Below are 22410 nucleotides of genomic sequence, written 5' to 3'. Positions count from 1 at the left end.
CATAGCTTTAACTGCGTCTAATGCCGTTCGGTTAAAACGTTCACACACACCATTCTCTTCTGGGGTGTACGCGTTCGTGCGTTCAACACTAATTCCATTTTTGGCTAAGTACCCTTCGAATTGCCTATTACAGAATTCCCTACCATTATCGGTGCGTATACTTATTAATTTTCTATTCGTCAGTCTTTCCATTTGCCTATGATAATTCTTAAAATTGTAGAACGATTCATTTTTATTTTTCATACAATACACTGTTACTAATCTACTATAATCATCTACAATAGCAAGAAAATATTTACTCCCACCCTTAGATGGAACTGGTAGTGGGCCACAAACGTCTAAATAAACCAACTGCAATGGTTTATCCGATCTCTTCGGAACAGATTTAAAAGTTATTCTACTAGATTTAGCAATAATACACGATTTACACCTCTCTATTTGTTTTTAAATTTCTGGTAACCCTTTCACGCTTTGATTCTTACTAGTTATCTTAATATAATCAAAATTTATGTGGCTAAATCTCCGATGCCATAGCATTGCATCGTCTACTTTATTTAACTTTCCAATTTCTGTACCGTAACCAGCTTCCCTTTTACCTGTTGCATATCTAAATGGTTTTACGTGATAAAGTCCGTCATATCGTTTAGCGTAGCATAATCTATCCCAATTATTAAAGTATATCCACATCTTCCCTTTCGAAATCACAAAATGAGCACCAACCTTTTCTAACCTTGCTCCCGATAATAAATTTCTTCTTAGATTTGGATTATATAACACATTATCTAACTCAATCCAATTTATTCGATTGCCTACTTTTACTGCAAATTTGACAGTACCCTTTCCTAGTACTTTACTTTCACAATTTCCTACAGCTAAAGACATACGTATATCGTTTATTTCTTCGAAATTTGTCATTAAATTTCTATTATTACTGAAATGAGTTGTAGCTGCAGTATCTACGACCCAATTAAATTTATCTGCGTTACCTCCTTTATCTGTAGTTGTTACATAATTTTCTACTAACATTAATTCTTTATCTTTAAACTGTCCATTTTTATCGTCTATTTTAAACTTCTGATTTTTACTTACATTTTCTTTACATTGAGCAATTAAGTGCCCATATTTATGACATCTGAAACAAGGTCCTATTCTCATATTCCCCATTTTTTTCTTAGATTTAGTTTTACACGCTAGGATAGCTTCCGATTTTCGAGATTCTTCTGATACATCATGTAATTTTGACGTTGATAGTTTGGGTTTTGGCCATTGACTTTCAGGTAACGAAAGAAATGCAGGGCCATGCCACCATTTCGAAGAATTTATCAGTTCTTTTGCAGAACAACCTTTTGTTATTAGATCTGCAGGGTTGAGTTTTCCTTCGCAATGTCTCCATGAACAAGGATCTGAAATTTCATGTATTTCTGAAATTCTATTAGCAATGAAAGGTTTCCATCTTTTAGCTGTACTTTTAATCCAATGTAGAACTATTTCCGAATCTGACCATAAAATGACATTTGAAATATGTAAAATATTTTTCAGGTAGTTGGCAACCCTAGCACCCACCAGTGCTCCCATCAATTCAAGGCGGGGAAGCATTAATTTCTTTAATGGTGCAACACGTGATTTTGCCAAAACAAATGTAGTTTCAAATTTATCTTCATCAGTTCTGTATCTCAAGTATGCAATTGAGCCATACGCATTCGGATTAGCGTCACTAAAAATGTGTAACTGAACAGTGTCCCTGCCTAAATTTGGTACATGAAAATAATATCTGGGAATTTTCAACATTTTAAGTTCTTTTATTTCAGAGAGCCATATTTTCCAGTCATTTTCAAGTTCTCCAGAAAAGACCTCATCCCAAGGTACCCCTTGAAGCCATAGCTGTTGCAATAAACATTTAATTTGAATTACAAAGGGTGCGATAAATCCAGATGGGTCAAAAATTACATTACGTTTGGTACAGTCAGTGTTTATAGAGGACAGTAAGGGTGTTAATTCTAGTCCTAAGACATCTTCATCATTATTCCATATTAAACCTAGTACCTTTAAGGATGTACATGGAGTGTCACTATTGAGAGAGATTAACTTTTCCTCAAGCCATTTCTGCTTAAGCTCTAGGGAATTGGTTTCAAATTTTCTTAGATTTAGACCTCCTTCAGCAAGAATTTTAACAGATTCATTTAATAGATTAAGCGCTTCTTCAACAGTTGTCACTCCAGAAAATAGGTCATCCATGTAAAGATTTGAGTTAAGCATTTCAAAAGTCTTAAAGTTAGAATTCTTGTACTTATCAATGTGATGTTTTATTGTGCAGGCAAGGATGAAAGGACTACAAGTTACACCAAAGGTTGCTCTTGTCATTTTGTAAGAAATTGCACTCTCTTTTCTATCAAGGTTTTTAAAATAAAGAAATCTCAGATAATCTCTGTCTTCTTCTGCGATTGATATTTGAAGGAATGCCTTTTCGATATCTGCTGAAAAGGCAATCCTATTTTCGTGGAATTTCAAAATAACGTCCAAAACATTTGGATTTAGATTTGGCCCTGGGTGAAGACAGTCATTGAGAGAAAGAGCATTATTTGCTTTTGAAGAAGCATCGTAAACGATGCGTACTTTTGTTGTTGTTTTGTCGTCTCTAATTACAGGATGGTGAGGCATATAATAAGAATTAAGTATTGAGCTGTTTTCAAAGCATACTTCTACAATTCCTAAATGTTCTTGTTCCCTGAGAATATTGTTGTATTCTTCAAATAACATTTCATTACACTTAAATTTATTTTCTAGACTAGCAAATCCTCTTTTAGCCACTTCAAGATTGTTTCTGAATAAATCGCGAGATTTGCTCCATAGTAACTTTGCCTCATAACGACCATTTTTAAATTTCAAATAATTTTGAAAGTCATTTATGATTTCTAAATCACTAGAATTCTTTTCGTTATTCTCAACAATACCCATGACTTCTAAATCCCAAAATTTCTTCAGTTCATCATTTTCACTCTCAACTGATACACTACAACAATTTATTTTTCTATTTTTTGATTCTATCTGCCCCTGAATAGTATGTCCGAAAATAGTTTCTGCAATGTATAAATATTTTCCAATTTTTCCTACAATACCTAATTGAATTTGCCATAAAAAGTCTGACCCTAGTAAAATAGTTATTTCCCGTTCATGCCCTGTATCAGCAGGATTAAATCCTCTCATTTTCAAGCGTTGAATCAAACCTTTGTCTGGAATTTTGACTGTAGCGCCAGTTATTTTTTCAACTACCAAGGCTTCAATATTTATGGTATTGCTTGGTTGCGAAACATTTTGTAATTCAAGAGAAACTACGTCAAATGATGATTCTTGTGGTTTTCGTCTGCCAAATGAATATAGTAATAAATTTTCTTTTCTAATAGGCTTTAAATTCAGTTTTCTTACTAAATTTTCTTTTATAAAGCATTTTTCTGAACCACTATCACACAAAACCCTTGCATGGATTCTGTTTTCACCACCAGAGACACATACAATACAAGTTTGGAGTAATGTAGAAATAGTTTTATTTTTCTGTTCAGAAAAGATGTTTGCAAAGTTTTTTTCTGTGTTTTTAGATGAAATCATCTCTACCCACTCATCAAGAAAATGATCTCGAATTTCAGGAGGAACTCGATGCTTAAGTTGGTCAATCACCATCAAATCTAGCAACTGATCAAAAGTCTTAACTCCTAGACCAGTCACCCATTCTTCGCAACAATTTTCTATTTCATAATTGAAATCCACCCATGTGGATTCGGTACTTTTTTTGATGTTTCATAAAATTTCTGCCTAAACTTTTCCGGGCTTAGTTTAAACCGTCTTAACAATAAATTCTTCACGTGTTCATAGTCTTTAGCTTTATCGGAGGGTTCTCTAGCTATTAACTGGGTTACTTTGTAAGGAAGTAGTCCTAGTAAATAAGATACAAATTCTTCTTTATCAATTTTAGCCCATTCTGCTTGCCTTTCAAACAATAGCAAATATAGACTGATATCTCCTTTCTTGTCATCAAGTTTCTGCATAAGGTGACGCAGCTCCGTTTTCGGCCGGATCTGTCCGGTATTTTGAGACTTTGTCTCTGCTTCAAGTCTTAATCTCTCTAATTCATACTGTTCTTTCCTTCTCCGCTTCTTCCTGTCTTCTACGTTCCTCCCTCTCTTTCCGTTCTTCTCTTTCCTCCCTCACTTTGCGTTCTTCTATTATTGTGTCTAAGACTCCTTTGATGAATACTTCATCATAATCTCTACTTTCAACAATTTTCTGTTTTAAATCGACTATTTTTAAATCTGCAGTCGCATGAACTCCGAGTTCAGCCGCGAGATTTTGCAAATCTTCCTTACGAGCTCTTCCTAAGTAAGACATTGTTTCTATGTTTAAAATTAACGAACACTGTGTTCTTTATATTTCCTCAAAATAGCTCAAATCAATTACTTTAATTAATTAATGCAGTCAGGAATCACGAAATTAAATGCACTTTGTTAAGTAAGTATACCTCAAAAATGAAATATTTAAATTATATGAAGTTCATTCTCTCTACCACATTACTTGTGATTAAAATAAGAATAATAACATAGACCAATATATATATCTACCGTCTGGACAACTAAAATGAATATTAATTATAATATCAAATACGGTGATAAAATAAGACAATTCAATATTAACAGGAAATAATAATCTGGTATCGCTAATATTGCATTCAGTGATGAATTAATAAAATAAAGCAATTCTATATGAACAGGAAGTAATAATCTGGTATCACTAATATTATGTTCAGTGATGAACTAATAAAATAAAAATACGCACGATTATTTGATCTCGGTCGGTGCCTCCAAAATAATTAAGACTGTGATACTTCTTTGGCGATATGAAGCAACTCCAATGATGGAACACAGAAAAAAAAAAACGTTATTTAACACTCAAATGGCGACATACAAAACAAGAAGAAAAAAAGAATTCTAACATTTAAAAATAAATTACATTCTTCGTGCGAGAGTCGCACGTGGCACTCGAGTCTGTTTTTAAATATTGCCATTTACAAATACCTTAATGTTCATCTAATTAAATTATTTACTTGAAACTACAAGATTTTAATCAAAAGTCTCTAACTATTTAAAGCTGTCACAGTACTAACTTAAAGTAATTATCAACTATCAGGTAAATACTGTAATTATAAAGATGTCATTAAGACTTATTATTAAGATCTCATTAAGACTTAATTAAAATAGTGATTTGAATTAAATATAGAAATCGAAAGCACTCCCTAATATAACTATTATAGATTAGAAATAGCAACTGGAGTGCCAACTGTGGGTCAGGCCGAGAACTTTTCACCTTCCCCTCATATATATATATATAAGAAGAACATGACTTCTTTCATCTGTACTAAATTTACTTCCATCAGTAAACAGAACATTGCTTATTTTGGTGCTATCCAGTTTTAGTATATTAGTCCTTTGTAAAGATAGGTATCTATCCATTCTTCAGCTTACTGAAGGAGTTTCTTTTGGTTAATGCTATGATCCTTTTTATTGTACCATCACTGTCTAATATCTACTTCTCATCTTAGTAATAAAAATAAACTAATGAATAGTCATTTGAAAAAAAAGAACTTCATTTCTCTTCAGTAAAAAAATCACATGCTGAAATTCAAGCAGGCATACTACTTTGCTCTGTTAACCCTTTCTGGCACGCTACCTTTTAATGTTGGAATTTTGATTAAAAAAAAGGGTAGGCAGTCTAATTAAGCCTAGAGGAGTACACAAGTAAAATTTTGTGAAGATAGCACTTATCATTTTAATTCTGTGGGTGTGCCCGAAGCAGGCACACTGATTGAATAGAGCTTCGAAAAGAGTGCTGAAACGAGCATTGCTGCGGAGCACGTAAAAGAGTAAGAGATTTTCTCTACAATTAAGAAACACTAGAGTCTGAATATCATAGCAAATTTAGCATTACCTAGGGTGTGCCACAGAGAGACCTGCTTCTCTACACTTCCCTAAAAAGCTTTTTTTTGGTTATATGATGATTGCATGAGTATGAATGGAAAAAAACGTAACTTGGGTATATGATATCTACATTATTTACATGTCGTATTTACACTTTAGTCTATTTTTTTCATGGTAGTACTTTTCGAAGAAAGTGACACCACCTTTGAAAAATCACAACCCAATATTGTATATTTTGCACATGTACCGGGTCCTTATCAGATTCACTAACTGAAGCAATTCATGTAGCACTTTCAGTGCTTCAGAAATGGTCAGCCCTCTCCGATCTGTTTGGAAAATAATTAAAAATCTGAAAAAATGAACTAATATTATATCTACAATTAAAAACTATAAACTATAAAATAAAATTAAATAAACATCTACAACTCAAAACTACTAAACAACCAAAGCGAAAGAGAAAAAGAGAACTGCTCTAATGAAAAACCAAACAGCTAACTGATAAAATTACTCTTGACCTTCAGAAAATCACCCCAACAATTTGTTAATTAATAACCAAATCTCCCCCCCCCAAAAAAAAAAAGAGGGAGAAAAGAAGAAAGAGAAAAACAGGAGATGAAACACAGATGTAGACCCACCTTTCTGTTGTCAATGAACTGACCGATCACATGCGGAGAAACAAAGAATACAGTCTCTCTGATGTCCTAGAGTGGGTACACCTCGGGTTCGGCGTTCGATTTTAGGCAAGATTTCAAGATAAAAATTTAAAACTTATATAGAATAAGGAGATTAGCATACAGCCAAATCTCCTTATTCCAGAAGTGAAAAAAATAACAGAGAAATTTCTTTTCAAACAATTCCTTTTATACCCTTAAAAAAAAACTGAAAGATTTCTTTGAAAAATGAGAGTCTTAAAAAACTAAACATGGCTAAAATATAAGGACTGGTTTGTGTTGAGCTACCATTTATAAATAAAGAAGGTTCAGAGTAACATATATTAACATTTAAATCCTTTTTCATTAAATTTTTCTGTGCATACAGAAGGAAATTTTTAGATGTGCCCAGACCGGGCACACCGTGCCGCAAAGGATTAAAGTTTAGGGTACCCATATTTCATAGCAGCTTACATACCAGATCTCTTCAAATAATCATGTACTGTACTTTTTGTAATATTTAGACTGTCTGTTAGTTTCTGAACTGTATAATGTAGATTTTCACCGATAGCTCCTTTTAATAGGTGATTTTTTGCATTGGATGGGTATCCAGAATGAGCATCATCTTTGAAGCTTAAATTTCTATTCTTAAACTCCTCAAACCGCCTTCAAACCGTGTCATCAGAAACAGCATTTTGTCTGTATGTAGCACAAAATTTATAAGCAGTCTAACTAGCATTTTTTCCTTTTTTAAAATAAAAGAGCATAATGCAATGAAAATGAACTTTGGGGTTCTTCATTATTAGCATTCATTGGGGAAAAGATTACGGAACAGTACATGTCAGAATTATGCAATGTGAGTCTATTTCAATCAAGATCACTCCTTATCAGCAATAATAAAATAATTAGACGAAAAAACGAAAAATAATGATCTCAAAAGCATAGAACATTCCAGGTGACTTGGTATTTTAGAATTGACATTATGTTTTTAGTACTAAGTAGATCAAAATAGAAGCGTTATTCTAATATGGTAATTTGTAAGAATAGTTGTATTGTTCCTGGTCCTTCTTTATTTATTTTTCTTTGCCCTCTATGACTGGACCAATAGTATGGTGAGATGTCTCTAAAAATAAGTTATTACATATATTTTTTAAGTAAAAATAAATTTTTCTGTTTATGCTTACTATTTACTCTCATTAGTAGCTGATCGACAAAAGTCCCATAATGATGGCATTTCATTCTTGTTAGCTGAACATGCTGAATACGTGAAGCTTGGTTTTTCAGTATGTGTAACATAAGTCAGTTTTCTTAAAAAGCCCTCCATGTACACCATTCTTGAAGTAAATAATCTGTAAATGCTTTGTTAATCTTGTGAAATAGTTTTATTGGAAAATAATTCCTCTTCGGCTTGCTATATGCTTTATTAAGAAATTACTATTTTTTTTTTAAATCTGATTTTGAGGTATTTAGCAGAGAAAAGTAAAATATACGCTGTGAGAGTAAAGGAGATGGAGACGAGAGAATAATAAGATGTCTCTGGATGTTCTAATGTAAATTTTAAACATGTATGTTTGGGGAATGTTACCAACATTGTTTTTTAAATACTGTTTTTAATATTTTAATTCTTTGTGCAATCTGACAAATCATTTTCCAGATTTTAAATTAAATTTTTCCTTGTGCCAGTGTTAGTTGCGTGTGTGGAAAAAGTTATAAATAAATAGTTTCATGTGTCTTCACTGAATAATAAATAAATAATGAAACTAATAATTTTTTTAACTGTTATGTATGTATTTTATTTTGCTCTGGTAAGAAGTTGTCACTAAACTAATTGTAAAATAAAGTTTGTCAATTTTTAATTTTCTAGGGTTAGTACCATGAAGGAAAGTAGTAACCATTATAAATCAAGAAAATATGACAAAGAAATTCACAGAAAGAGGGATGATTATGAAGCATCTGATCAAACAGGGTCATATCAAGACAAACATATATTAAAAGAAGATTATTCTAAAGGTACCCGAGAGCACCAGAAAAGCACTGACAGGCTGAAAGAAAGCCATTCTAAACATTCATCTCGTTCCAAAAAAAGTAAATCAGATCGTAAATCAGCATCACCCCATCTTGCTCGGAAAAGTCATCATAGAAAGTCGCCTGTTAAATCCATTTCAGGTTCAGATGGTGAACAGCACAGGAATCGGTTACATCAAGCACATATCAATGAATCCTATGAAGAGTTATCTAGGCGAAAACGTCGAATAGAGTCAGAATTACATGCTTTAGATTTGGAAGAAGCCGCTGCACGACAGGCTGAAAATAAAAAATCTCGCAGGTGACTTTCCTTCATGTGTTGCTTTTGATTTTTGCATTGTAGCTTTCATTTTTTTAATTATCTACGGACAGCGTTTACAAATTTTTAGAATGATTTCAAGGCCATTTATTAATGTAAAAAGTTTTTTTTTTTTTTTTTTTTTTTTTTTTTTTTAAGTAGTAATTTTTATGACAGATGGGCTTTTCATAAAATTTCCAAGAATATTCATTTCCATTACTTTTCCACTACTTTCCAGAGTCCATCAATCATGGTAGGTTTGTGCTTAGAAAAGTCTTTTTAAGAGACCAAAGGCACTATAGACCATAGGTCAGGGGACTTGGTAAGAATATTTTTATAAAAATTTATAAGCACAAATTTATAAGAAAATAAAATTTATAAATTTTAAATATTGTGCTACATTTTTTTAAGGTATATGTGCAATACCTTTATCAGTCTTAATTTTTTCAAGCAATGCTGTGGTACTTTTTATTGAAGCTTGAGTAGTTTCTTTGTCATGATCAAGTTTCACTCTTTGAAAGTCATTGGGATAAGGAAATGGAGTACTTGTGAATATTGGATGTAAAACTTTCTTTTGCTAGTACATTGAGTTGATTTAAATATTTTTTCCAGTTTTCTTACTTTTAATTTCCCACTGCAAAAGAATCTTGCTACAATCATAAACCTTCTACTGAAACTATTTTTGCTTTAATGGAGCCAAGTTTATAGATTTTGTTCTCTGTATTTTCAAAAATTGAATGAACCTTTTTTTGTTGCACTCATTTCAATATATCTTTGCTTCATCAAGGGTCATAATATATTTCCATTTAGTTCTCCTAAAATGTTTTGATACAGGGTTCTACAAATTGTTCTGCATTGAGCCGTATGCTTCGTGTTCAAGAAATGACTGGTGGTTTTCCGTTCTCCAATTAATGTAGTTATTTTGCATTTAGAAATTTTAATATCGTGGATTTTGTAATGTTTTTGAATTACGGAATAAGAATATTTCTCTTTGGAAAGTGCAGAAACATATCTTTTATTCCACAGCTTGTTTACTTGCAACATTTTGAAAGAAGAATAAATTTAAAAATAGAGGATGTTCCTTGTTTCAGGTAATATGCTGTTACCAAAAATTTTTATCCAAAACTTTTTGCTCTTTTTTAAAATTTTTTTATCAAAATCATTTTAAAAATATGTAAATACCCTCTGTAATTATCTGATTTTAATTCCTGGAATAATATTCAAACAATTATCAGGATTCAGTTAGAATTGTGTTTTTAACATATCACTGTATAGCATGCCAAATTATTAAAATGAAATTAACAAGAATATGTATAAATATATAAAAAATCTATGTATATATTGGAAATATGTAGATTGAGCAATGTATTTCTTTATTGTTGCGATTGCTTGTAGGGTGAAGTGAAAAAGGCACCTAAGAGTACTTTTATCTTAATTTATTGCCTGTGTTTGGGAAAGTTGCTTTTGGTTATTGCTAATAATTTACAAAGGTCTGTATGATGCTGTATTGACCTTGAAAAATTCATGAAATGAATAATCGATGAATCCAAAAATGAATAAAAAAACCCTTCTTTTGTTTTTTCATCCTTAAGTGATTTGCAAAAATAGATTTGTGTGCTAATTTTAAAATTTGCTCTCTTCTAACACCTTTGGCACTATTAGTTGATTAATCTGTTCTCCAAAAATCTTTTCGGTGTAATAAATCAAATCATCGATTAAAAAATATCTATTCTTCTTTCTTTTCACATATACAGTCAAAAGTCGTTAATTCGGACACCCATAATCTGGAACTCAAAGCTACAAACTTTCTGCGCATGCATCGTGTTGACGCCTTTACGGCTGCGAATATATGTGTGCGCGTGCGCAAAATTCGTTTACGAATGTGCGTTTAATGTATAACGGACGGTATAAGCTAAGCTAAAATTATCTAATTCAGTTAATGTTGCAGATTGCGTTGTTCCTTAATCTCCGAATTGGATTCGGTTTATTATTTTTTGCCGACTGTTAGAGCAGTTTTATAAAAGTAAGCTTGAACTTTCGATTATGTCAAATAGAATTTCTGATATATATTTACTAATATGTAAAGGATCTACAAAGCGAAAGTATGTTTCGAAGTCCATTAAACAAAAAGTGGAATTGCTGCAAAAAATGGATAAAGGCATATCCTTTGTTTATCTAAACTTTGTTTATCTTTAACGGCATGGCGCGCAATGAATTGGAAGTTGATCTGTCAGCACTATCCTTATCTTCAGGGCAGATGTTTTTATTGTATTTGGCTTATAATTCCTTACTAAATGTAGTATTTCATCTCGATGTACTCCGTCTTTGATATGATTTAAATCAAATTCCTCGTCATTATAATTCGCTTCCAATAGCGAAGAAAGTAACAGAGGTTATTGAAAACGAAAAAATTTCGATTGACAAATTAATCGGTATTCTCAACACAACAATTATAGGACTTGAACAGCAGAACTTTGTAACTGAACAAGAAATTATGTCTGTTTATAGAATTAAAGAGAATGTATTATCATATAAAAAACGAAGCAACTTAAACAACTTACATTGAAAGAAATGTTTAATAAAGTAAACAAATAAATATTAAGCTTTTTTTTTTTTTTTTTTTTTTTTCTTTGGGTAAATTTTGATACCCTTTAGATCATAATTGTTCTTTATTTCATAAATTATGGTTTCATATTTTTAATTTTATAATTTCTGCATGCCATCTTACCAGATTTAAACTGATGATCTGTAATCCGGAATGGCTGAAGTCCCGACGAGTCCGGATTAACGACTTTTGACTGTATAAAAATATTGTGTAAAATGTGACAATTTTCTGCTGCTGTTTAAAAATACTGCCTTCTGAGTATTTACCTATTAATTCATCCTCATTTCTGCTTTGATCCTGAACACATTTTTTGATTAAAGGTTTCTCTTCTGGTGATGTAATAAATCAGTACTGCTTTTACCTTTGACTTGTTTTGACTGTTGACTCCTCCTTTCCTTTATGTATGGAGATGCTAGGTCACAATCATGATATGTATGAAATAGATGTGACCCATCCCAAATCATAAACATTTGACATAATTACACCAGGAACGTGGAGTTTTTCTATTAATGTATTATGACAGGTTTTTTAAAAATTAAGGATATCAGCATTTCTGAAAGAAACAGAAATTCTTGTCACTTTGGCTGAGATATCCCCAAGGGTTGCAATTAGATCAATAATACAATTATTCTCAGTAGAGAAATTTGGTATATGTTTCGGATTCAAAACGGAATTTTCAGCACTGGAATCAGTTATAGCTTGAATCTCTTTACATTGCTCGAAGCAAACAGGAGATATTATGATTTTGGATATAAACTGCAAATGAGGAAATATTTTGGTGATTTATATATAATGTATAGGTACTATAAGATATGAGAAAAGAAAATTAAATTTTATAATTATTTAAAAATAATTAAATTTTATTCACGATATTTGTCAGTAAACAAAAATGCTTAATTTATGCATATTATACAAACAAACTAAAAATGTGGTTATATGACATAAGTGAGGTTCAATAAGGAGCATAGTTCTCAAACCACAAGCAATGCCGCAAACCTACAAAGCATGGAATCATTGAGGTATTCTCCCCCACTCCTGTGGAAGAGAGTAGACAACTAAATTGTTTCAGAGGCGATAAGCGACTAGCAACCCTTCTCCCTAGAATGTCCCAAACATGTTCTATTGGGTTCCTATCTAGGGAACATGCAGGCCAGTCCATTCGAAGGATTCCTTTGTCAAAAAGGAAATTGTTTATAGTGAGAATCTGTCTATTGTCAAGTTGTATACTAATACAGGACTTGTCCGCGAAAAGCTTGTTGCTCCACTCTTCTCGTCCCTATCTGAAATCCTCCTGTGCCCACATTCTGAGGGTAGCACAGTTATCCCTTGTCAACGAAACACAAACATAGGTCTATGAACATACAAATCCACTTGGTTGAGTCGGGTTTGAATAGTCTGAATCAAAACTCTGATACCTGTAAGCCTCTGAAGGTGCTGCTGCAAGAAAATGGCATTCATAGTGTGATTTCTTCTGGTCGTTCATGTTAAATATGGATTCTTATTTTGTGTTATTTGATAACCAATCTCAGACCAAATAAATGCAGTTACACTTCTCAGAAGGTTAAATATGTAATAGTAAAGATTTTGTTTTTTTAAGTATGTAAAAATTTTGTTTTACTTGAAGAGTTAAAAGGGTAAAACACTGTGTGCTTACTAATATAATTTTCTGTTTCAGAGAAATTGCAGATAATAAACGAAATGATACTGAAACTATTCATATCAAAGAAGAGCCTCTAAGTGATGAAGATGTAAACCCTGTTAGAAGTAACAGCAGACAAGACCGATCAGTCAACGAACGAAAAGACAAACGCAAACGTCACTCTTCCAGATCTTCCGCAGATGAAAAGCCTTGGGGTAAACCTCAGACAGAATCAAACAAAGATAGTAAAGAAAAAGAAAAACCTAATTTTTCTGTATCTGGTAAATTGGCAGAAGATACTAACACTTTTAATGGTGTTGTTATTAAGTATAATGAGCCAGCTGAGGCTCGTAAACCTCGTAGAAGGTGGCGACTATATCCTTTTAAGGGAGATTCTGATCTGCCATTCATACCTATACACAGGCAAAGTGCGTATCTGTTTGGAAGAACTCGATCAATAGCAGATATTCCTATCGATCATCCATCGTGTTCCAAACAACATGCTGTTCTTCAGTTTAGGTTAGTTTCATATAAAAGAGAAGATGGGACCACAGGCAAACGTGTCAGGCCGTATATTATAGATTTAGAGTCATCCAATGGTACATTTGTGAACAGTAAAAAAGTCACCCCACGTTGTTATGTAGAGTTACTGGAAAAAGACGTTATAAAATTTGGCTACAGTTCTCGAGAATATGTCATACTTCATGAAGAATCTAAAGAAGATAAAGAAGATGATGATGTATTAGAATTAAATGATTGACTGTTTAACTGCTGTGTTTTGTACTTTATTGGTGATTACTTAGAGTTCTGTTTGAATGCAATTTTTTTATGTGTAATGCAAGTTAAACATTTTCATCAACTATTAAATTTGTACGAATTGAATTGATTATTATTGAAGTACACAAACATGTGGCCAGTTTTTTAATGTATTTTATTAGTCCATATTTACTTGATTTATCATGTATTTAAAATTTGGGATAAACTATTAAAATATAAATTAAAACTATTTATATAATAGAAATTTTAAGTATCAACTGTAATTGTTGTGTTTCTCATGTTTCATATTCTGAGTCATGGAAATGGAACTAAATAGTTATTTTCACTTGCACATCATATATTTTCAATTAATATATAAGGCATTCCCTTCACGTAATTCTGCCGTTCTTTTATCCAAAGTATGGAACAGGAAGGGCAGTTACAGTAAGGGAACAGTGCAGTGAGTATATGTGACCATTTGCTGTAAAGCAGGGATAATCAGTATGGTCCCTACCAACCACTAGTTGGCGATTTAAGCTTTAATGGTGGGTAGAGGCTTTTGTTCATCTGATGATAAAAGTCTGTTCTGTGCACAGCTCTCTCCTGCTTCCATACATTTATCAGGCTTTGCCACTTCTCTTACAGCACACATAATGAAATTATCACATCTTAACAAAGCATAAGGCTGGGAGAATTATTTCTGAGAAATGAACTTCCCCTTTTCCTACCACTGAAGTTTTCCTAGCCGAAACAGTTTCACTTGGAGCGATGTCCTGGCTAAGCGGGACATAAATTTTCTGTCTCTTATAAATATAAGCAAAGTATAAATAAATGAGTAAATTTAGCTATATGTATTTTTATTAAGCTTCCACTCGAAAAATTTGCATTTGTGCTAAACTAAATTACTGCAAAATCAGGGAGCAGTAAAGGAAATTTTACTAGATACAAAGTGGGTGGTAGGTATAAAAAGGTTTTCTACCCCTTCTTTAGAGGTTCTGTCATGCAGCTGATGTGTTTGTTGAGGAAATCCAACAAATGTTCAATGGTATTTTTTAAAAAATCTGATGTAATTCTGAATTATAGAAGCCTTGTCCTACTTCTTGTGTCACTTAGGACAGTTCTGGCACTATGACATGGAAGTTGATTATGCAATTTCTCTCCAGCAACATAAACATCGTAGATAGGCTTGCTCTGCAATGATTGAAAAGTAACCTTTAGAAGTATAAGCAGATCACAGGTATGCCATGAAAACATGCCTATTATGCCACTATCTTGCCCACAACATGTATAAGTGCTCTTAGAGGTTTAATACCAAAACATTAGTCATCTATACATTCTGTGAAGTAAAAATGGTGGCTTATCAACGAAAATTATGATCTGATTTTGTATTGGTGTGCAAATTTATGCTTGTTAGCAGTGTGCATCCACAAGCTTGAGTATTGTCAAAAATTTTCTGCGTCAGAGCCCAGTGTGCTGCAAGTTTCACTGTCTGTTTGTGTTTGAGATGATTCTTAGAACTTTTTGGCTCACCTGAAAGTCTAGTTGATCGACTCACTGTAATGGCTCATCGATGAGTCTGACAAATCATGTAATAGACAAATGTTGTGTTCTTCCAGACTTGATGCATTGGATTTTGTGAGTGATCACGAGAAAAATTTGATAGCCATTATCAGTTAAAGGATTTACTGAAAACATTATTGAATGCAGAAATGTAATTGTTAATTAAATTAATTTTGTAAATTTTGAAATTTTAATAAAGTCAGAAAAAAACATGAAAGCAGTACCTTCTGTGCGAGAAGTAATCACCACCTAAATCTATGATTTTCTGCCAACTTTTTGGTAGTTTTTCAAAGCCTTCAGCCCAGAAAATTGATGGCTGTAATTCCCAAAACAGATCAACCTGATTTCGGACGTCCTGTGCTGAATGGAAGGTAGCACGAGTAAGATGTGGCTGTGGGTGTGAAAAAATGTAGAGGTCCAAAGGAGCGATGTAGGGGCTATATGGTGGATGTAGCAAAAGATCCCATTGAAGTCCCTGCACAATCCAGCTGAAGATTGCAGATACATGCCATCTTGTATTATCTTGATAGAACATTACCTTTTTGCGCCGAAATTCAGTTCGATGTTTTTCCTTGATAGCAGAGTCAACAGGGATTAGCATCTCACTGTACACCTTACTCTCCAAGTTTTACCTTTTTCCAGATACTCTTTGTCGGTAACACCATGTCAGTCCGACCATATACAAAGCATAATCTTTTTGATGGTCAAATTGTGCTTTGTGACACTGCCGACAAGCTTACCGACTGCAGACCAGCCCCCCTTTTTGGCCTGTGTTGTAGAAGTAATTCCACTTTTCAGCACAAGTGATGATCTATTCAAGAATTTTGTCTTTGCATTGATATTCTAGCAGATTAGTGCAGGCCCAAACACATCTGTCCTTATCTGTTTAAGTCAGCTCATACAGCACCCAATGACTGAACCTGTATGTCAAATTTATGTGATGCATAGCACAATTAATAGACATGGCACAAACGTCTAACTCCTTAGCAAGCCTTTGAGTGGTTGCATGCTGATCTTGTACAGGCTTTTGCCGGCAGGCCTCATCAACATCAGTAGGCCGGCAGAGCAACTTTGCTTATTCAATGTTGTAGTCCTTGATTTTGAGCTTTCAGTACCAAACCCTCACAGTGTCATATGATTTAATATTAGTACCTAAAGCTGTATGCATGATTTGGTGACATTCTGTAGCTGACTTTTTACAAAAAACTGGAAGTAAATGATGCCTCTAATTTGGTAGCATGATAGTTCCATTTCAGACACCTAGTACTTAATGATAAAGATACTTTTTTACAAATTTCACGACAGTGTTCTAAAGCAAGTCTCTTTCTTTCAAATGCCAAAAATCCTTTGAAAAAATATGATTAAACATGCCAACATGAACTGTTTGCGCAGACAATATTTGTGGTGGCAGGAAACTTTTGTTAAAACCTGATAATATTTCTGGCAGTCACCAAATTTGTATCTTAGGATCTGTAGTTTAACTCTCTGAACGGCATGGGTTTTTGGATTTGTCATAAAAACCTGTATTTATGCAGCATTTATTAGCTAAATTGATGTAATTTCTTATTTTAGCCTCTATTTTCATAAACTTACATTCATTAAGATTACATTTACATTATTAAAGAAAGCAAAATATCTTAAGTTATAAGCTAATATGTATCAAGTGACAAAAAATCTCATTACTGGATAAGGCCAGTCATGCTGCTCAGAAGGTTAAACATTGCATCTTATCAAATAATTGTTTTTTATTTCTTTTGATCATTAATATATTTTTGTTATATATTTCAACTAAAAAAGTCAGTATGTGATCTGCTTTTAATTAGTAATTTATTTCTTAGTTCTTGCCACTAAAATGCCATTTTTAAATTTGAAAACAAATGCAGCCAGTTAAAAATGCACTACAAAAGTAGGAATGTTCTTTAAAAGGGCCATTTTTATGACTCTTTCAGTTGTTTACATCATGAATATCGGGGAATATATCGCTTCTATTTAACAGATCTCCACAATGCTTCTGCATGATGACATAAAAGAATTTGCAGTGTGGTATTCTGCATGTGGTCTACAGCCTTTAGCTTCTGAATTCCCCATCATGATTCAGTTGTTTGAATATTAAAACTGTCTGCACGATTGTGAAAGTTCTTTTGGTGATTTACAGTTTGATGAGCATATTCTGACTGGCCCAGCCCCTTGTAAAAAGACCATTTAGCACTCATAGTATCGTGATGCCATTTAAGATATATCTGACTAAAAGTAGTAGATCACATGCTACATCATTACTTGTTGAGAATATTGGAAGAAAAATTAAACAAAAAAGTGGCTCTCTCTCTCTTTTTTTTTTTTTTTTTAATCTATATACCAGCAAGTGTATCTCTTTGAGTATAAATAAATTTTTTTTCCATAATTGAGGGGGGGGGGAATTTATATTTGTTCAAGAAAGGAAGATGTGTGTTGAGAAGGACTTACGTTTGACCCATCATTGGAATGTACATTTTCTTTGTACTTTTAGCTAAGCATGTTTCTTGCTTAATAGTTTTACATTCACATTGGAGAAGTCCATAAACTTTTCCCTTTCATATGTGAAGATGAAATATTTTATGGTCTTTTTTTGTGTGTGTGCACGTGCACATGTAGTTCTTTATATTAAGCATAGTTCTTTATTATTTGTTTTTAGCTGCATTTAAACCATGACCCATCAGTTAAAGTAAATGCTTTCCAAACACTGTTATCTTAGAGTACCTTCATTTGTAATTCATGTGTATTCATAATAAGACTTCTTTAGAGCCTTGTATAAAATTAATTCAGATATCTAACTTATTTTAATGGTCTCATTTTGACTAATTTCACTTAATACTTATTTGTTGACGAAATGTATGAAGGTGTATCATTAGTGCAAACTGTAAAAAGTTAACTAGAACAGCATTTTACAAAATATTGTTGTAGTTTTAAGTGTATGTACTTTTTAAAATTTTTATAAATTATTTTAAAATTATGCATAATTTAATAGTTTATTTCTGCCAGTCTGTTGCTTCATTTTTTCTAATTTAAATGCAAACTGTGCATAATTCTTACATTTTGCTAACATTTAAGTCAATGTCTCTTACATGTTGCACATATACATCAACAACAATTCTTCCATTTTCAAAATTTTATAGTTCACTTGAAGAATATTCTTTAAATTTTATTGGAGTTTTCAATGAAAAACTAAAAGTAAACTCAATAATTTTAATGAATAAAAAATGAAACTGCCGTATTATTTTAGATTAAATGTTAATTCTGTTAGATGCAGTATGTAAGGTTATATTTTAAGTCAACAGGAAACTAGATAACGTAATAAATATATTCCTTTACAAAAGCATTCACATTTAGGAATTTTCAAAGCTATTATCATTATTATAGTAATTGTTATTCATTATATGTAAGTTATTAAAACTACAATTTTTTAATATGTAATGTTTTTTTACTTCTTTTTTTGCTTTTATGGCATACCATTATTTCAGTGTAAATATTTCAAAATAAAATCATTAACATTTTAAATGGATATACTATAAACATAGACCATGAATATCCTGCTAAAAATCATCAGATTTATTATTAACCATCTGATAATTAAAAAAAAGCTCTATGAAATTTTGGAGATCTAATGCAGTTATTCTGAAATTTAAAAAAAACGTTGAAACATTTTCCCAAATAAATGTGAGTGATAGGAAAGACTAACTAAATTATGTACTATATACTATAAGAAATGGAATATTAAATGAATAAAAAGAATTTGAAATGTATGTGGGAGGTGTTTTCGAAACAAACAGCTGATTTCTATTTCAGATGAAACTTTAATATTAAGGTGCATTTATTTTTATGGTATTAAACAATGAATTATTACTGTTTGCCAACATAAATACATAGATAAGGAAGCAATGTTTTCAGACCAAAAATTTGATAGTGAATTTTCAGTGAATAAGCACAAATTAGGGTCCTTATAATATGCTTTTACTGTTGTTAGAATGATCTCTGTCTATGTGTGATTTTTTTTTTGGGGGGGGGGCGGTCCATAATGACTCATGCGAAATTCCAAAATCTTCTGTTTCCTGTATTTAAGCTTTCTACATTCATATAAAGAGTTGTTTAGGCTTTAGGTAAATATGGACAACCAGAAGTAGTACTTTAACTGAAGTCTGTAACAGTTTTCATTGAAAAATTACATTAAAATATAATCCAGAACTTTTCCTCTTAGTACTGAAATTTATATCAGAGAGAACAACATAACAGATTTGGACTAAGATTGATAAACCAGAAATGATACTATACTTGAAGCTCTGAACATATTTTTATAATACAGTTAGCCACAAAAGTCTGCATACAGACTAAATTTTAAATTAAAAAAAACACTTAAAGCATAGAAAAATGTATTTTAATCATTGCATTTTTTTTCTCTATTAGCTAAAATTGTAAGCTTTAATATCTGTAAATCTTAATTAAGTAAATTAATTATCTTTAATTAAGTAAATAATATCTGTGTAATACCTTTTACATTTTTTCAAAAATATATTTTGTCAAAAAAAACTCAGAAATTCCCTCCAATAAGTCTGTGTACACTTTCAAAAAAAGCAAAATATAAGTTTTTTACATTACTTTAATACTTTGTAGGATATCCTTTATTCTTCAAAACAGCTTGCAGACGTCTGGGCATTGACTGAACTAGCTTTTCAGTGTCATCCGATGTAAATTTCGCCCATTCTTCCTGCAATTTACTAATTAGCTCATTTCGCAAGGCGATATTGTGTTTTCGAATTCATTTCTCCAATTTTGCCCACAAATGTTCGATTGGATTGGAGGAGTACTGAACTGTCTTGTAGTGTGATAGAGGAGATATTCCTTGACAATTTTAGCTGTATGTTTCGGGTCGTTGTCTTGTTGGAAAATAAAGGTATTAGAAAGGTTTAAATTTCGGGCACTGTCTCGTAGATTTTTCTTCAGAATATCCAGATAAACATAAGTATCCATGACTTTATTAATAATGTGAAAATTTCCAACTCCTTTCAACGACATACACCCCCATACCATCACACCGCCAGCTCCATGTTTGACAATTGGATTTAAATTTCTCAGATTCAGTTCTGTTCCTGGTTTTCTCCATACAATAGGGTGGCCATTAACTTTAAATATTGTAAATTTACTTTCATCTGACCAAATTACATTGTTCCAGAAGTCCTGCGAAGAGTTTAAATGTGTTTTGGCAAAAGCAATTCTTTTCTTTCTATTTGTCTCGGAAATGTATTGCTTAGACCTAGGTTTGCGTCCATGATAATCGGCCTTTCGCAGCACTTTTCGTACAGTTTCAGGAGAAATTTCCTTGTTGCTAGTTAAAAAAATGTCTTTTGCAATGCTTGCAGCAGAAAGTTTAGGATTTTGTTTAATTCGTGAAAGAATTTTTCTTTCTTCGGTCTCCCACATCTTGGTTTTAGAGCAAGATTACCAGTGTCAAGATAGTTATCAATAACCCTTTCCACACTAGAAAATGGTTTTACCAATATAACGAAGACTTTTACCTTCATCTCTCAATTTGATAATTAGTTGTCTCATAACTAAAGGAATTTCTTTATTGGTTGTCATTTTCGTCAAAGAAAATAGAAATAGCAACTTCCAATCAACGTGAAATTTGCTTTGGAAGACAATGACTTTGAAAGTGTAACCTTCTTTGCATTCTCAAGCTTGAAGTTTAAAAGTTAGATAAGAAATCCCCCGCCTCCTTCGCGTTGTACGCAAACTTTATTGGCTTTGATTTCTGGCCACTTATCTTTTAAAAGTGGGCATAAATTATTAGATATGAAAATATTACAGTTAAATAATTTTAAAGTCCCTTATTGAAACTAAATATTTAAAAAATAAAACTTTAAGAAACTACCCTTTTCGCACCTTAAAATTTGGATTTGATATTACTTTTCTTGATGTATGCAGACTTTATTGCACTGTATATATTAAAAGATAATCCTAAACTTCTCAAATTTGGTATTTAAAATAAGAACGTGATTGAGAACAACATATTACATTTATAAGTATTTAACATATTCTTGGAATTATTAAATGCAAGGAGAATAAAGTCGTTATGAAGCAATTAAATGCATTAGCCTCAATCTTTAATTACTTGCAAACAAAAGGATGATGTCGCCGCACGTTATTGCTGTAAAACCTAATATAAAAAAATATGCCAACAAAATGAGATTGAGAATTCTAAAGATATCCTAACTTTAAAGATTTGTGAGTTTGTTATTGAATATTTATTGTCGTACGTGCGAAGAAAGTGATTTTCAATAATTAAAGCTAAAATAAAAATGTTAGTCATTTTATTAATAAAAACTAAACACTGATATCATAAATTGAGAAAAGACTGAAAAAAGAAATGTATTACTAAACACTCTTTTGGGAATTCTAAAGATGTATTGCTTTTAAAAGTTTTGTGATTGTTAAGTCATTGATCTGTGAATCTAAAACAGTATATGACCAGAGGATATACTACTATGATCGATATTTTCGTATCAGAGCATGAGAACGGATATGCACATAAGCACATGGAGTTATTGTCAGTTGTATGGGAGAACAGAATTAAAAAAAAATAGTGTTTAGAATTGACATTGGGCTATAAAGTTATAAACAATTAGGATCTTATTTATAAACGATCACTGGAAGTGATAGTTTAATTAAAGCTCTTTGCTACGGGAAGTCATGCTGATTATATCAGACTGTTTTAATTGATGCATGGGAGATTTCCTGCTTTGGGAGAGAACTTATGTGTCTCTAGTAAGTTCACAGCTTTTAGTTTAGAGCTGACTTCGGAGTATTGAGAGGTCTCCTTGAGAACATCCCCTTTTAGATGCCTTTTGCATTCCTTTGTGTTTGTTCTTGTTTGAAGTGTAACC

General features: G+C 32.1%; 1 protein-coding gene across 1 annotated transcript in view; it reads left to right on the top strand.

Annotated features, from left to right (window-relative positions):
* The window catches only part of LOC146998332 (uncharacterized), a 33736-nt gene extending 16664 nt beyond the window's left edge, over window positions 1-17072 (top strand). Inside the window, exons 2-3 of the mRNA XM_085814088.1 lie at window positions 8478-8939; window positions 13217-17072. Of these exons, the coding sequence (XP_085670214.1) occupies window positions 8488-8939; window positions 13217-13940 (1176 nt within the window). The 5' untranslated portion in view covers window positions 8478-8487 and the 3' untranslated portion in view covers window positions 13941-17072. The remainder of the gene's footprint in view (window positions 1-8477; window positions 8940-13216) is intronic.
* The last annotated feature ends 5338 nt before the right edge of the window (window positions 17073-22410 follow it).

The sequence above is a fragment of the Stegodyphus dumicola genome, chromosome 3 (assembly GCF_044657685.1).
Source record: "Stegodyphus dumicola isolate Sdum_Otavi_A_Nest chromosome 3, ASM4465768v1".
NCBI lineage: Eukaryota > Metazoa > Arthropoda > Arachnida > Araneae > Eresidae > Stegodyphus > Stegodyphus dumicola.
This window is presented reverse-complemented; position numbering and strand designations above follow the sequence as displayed.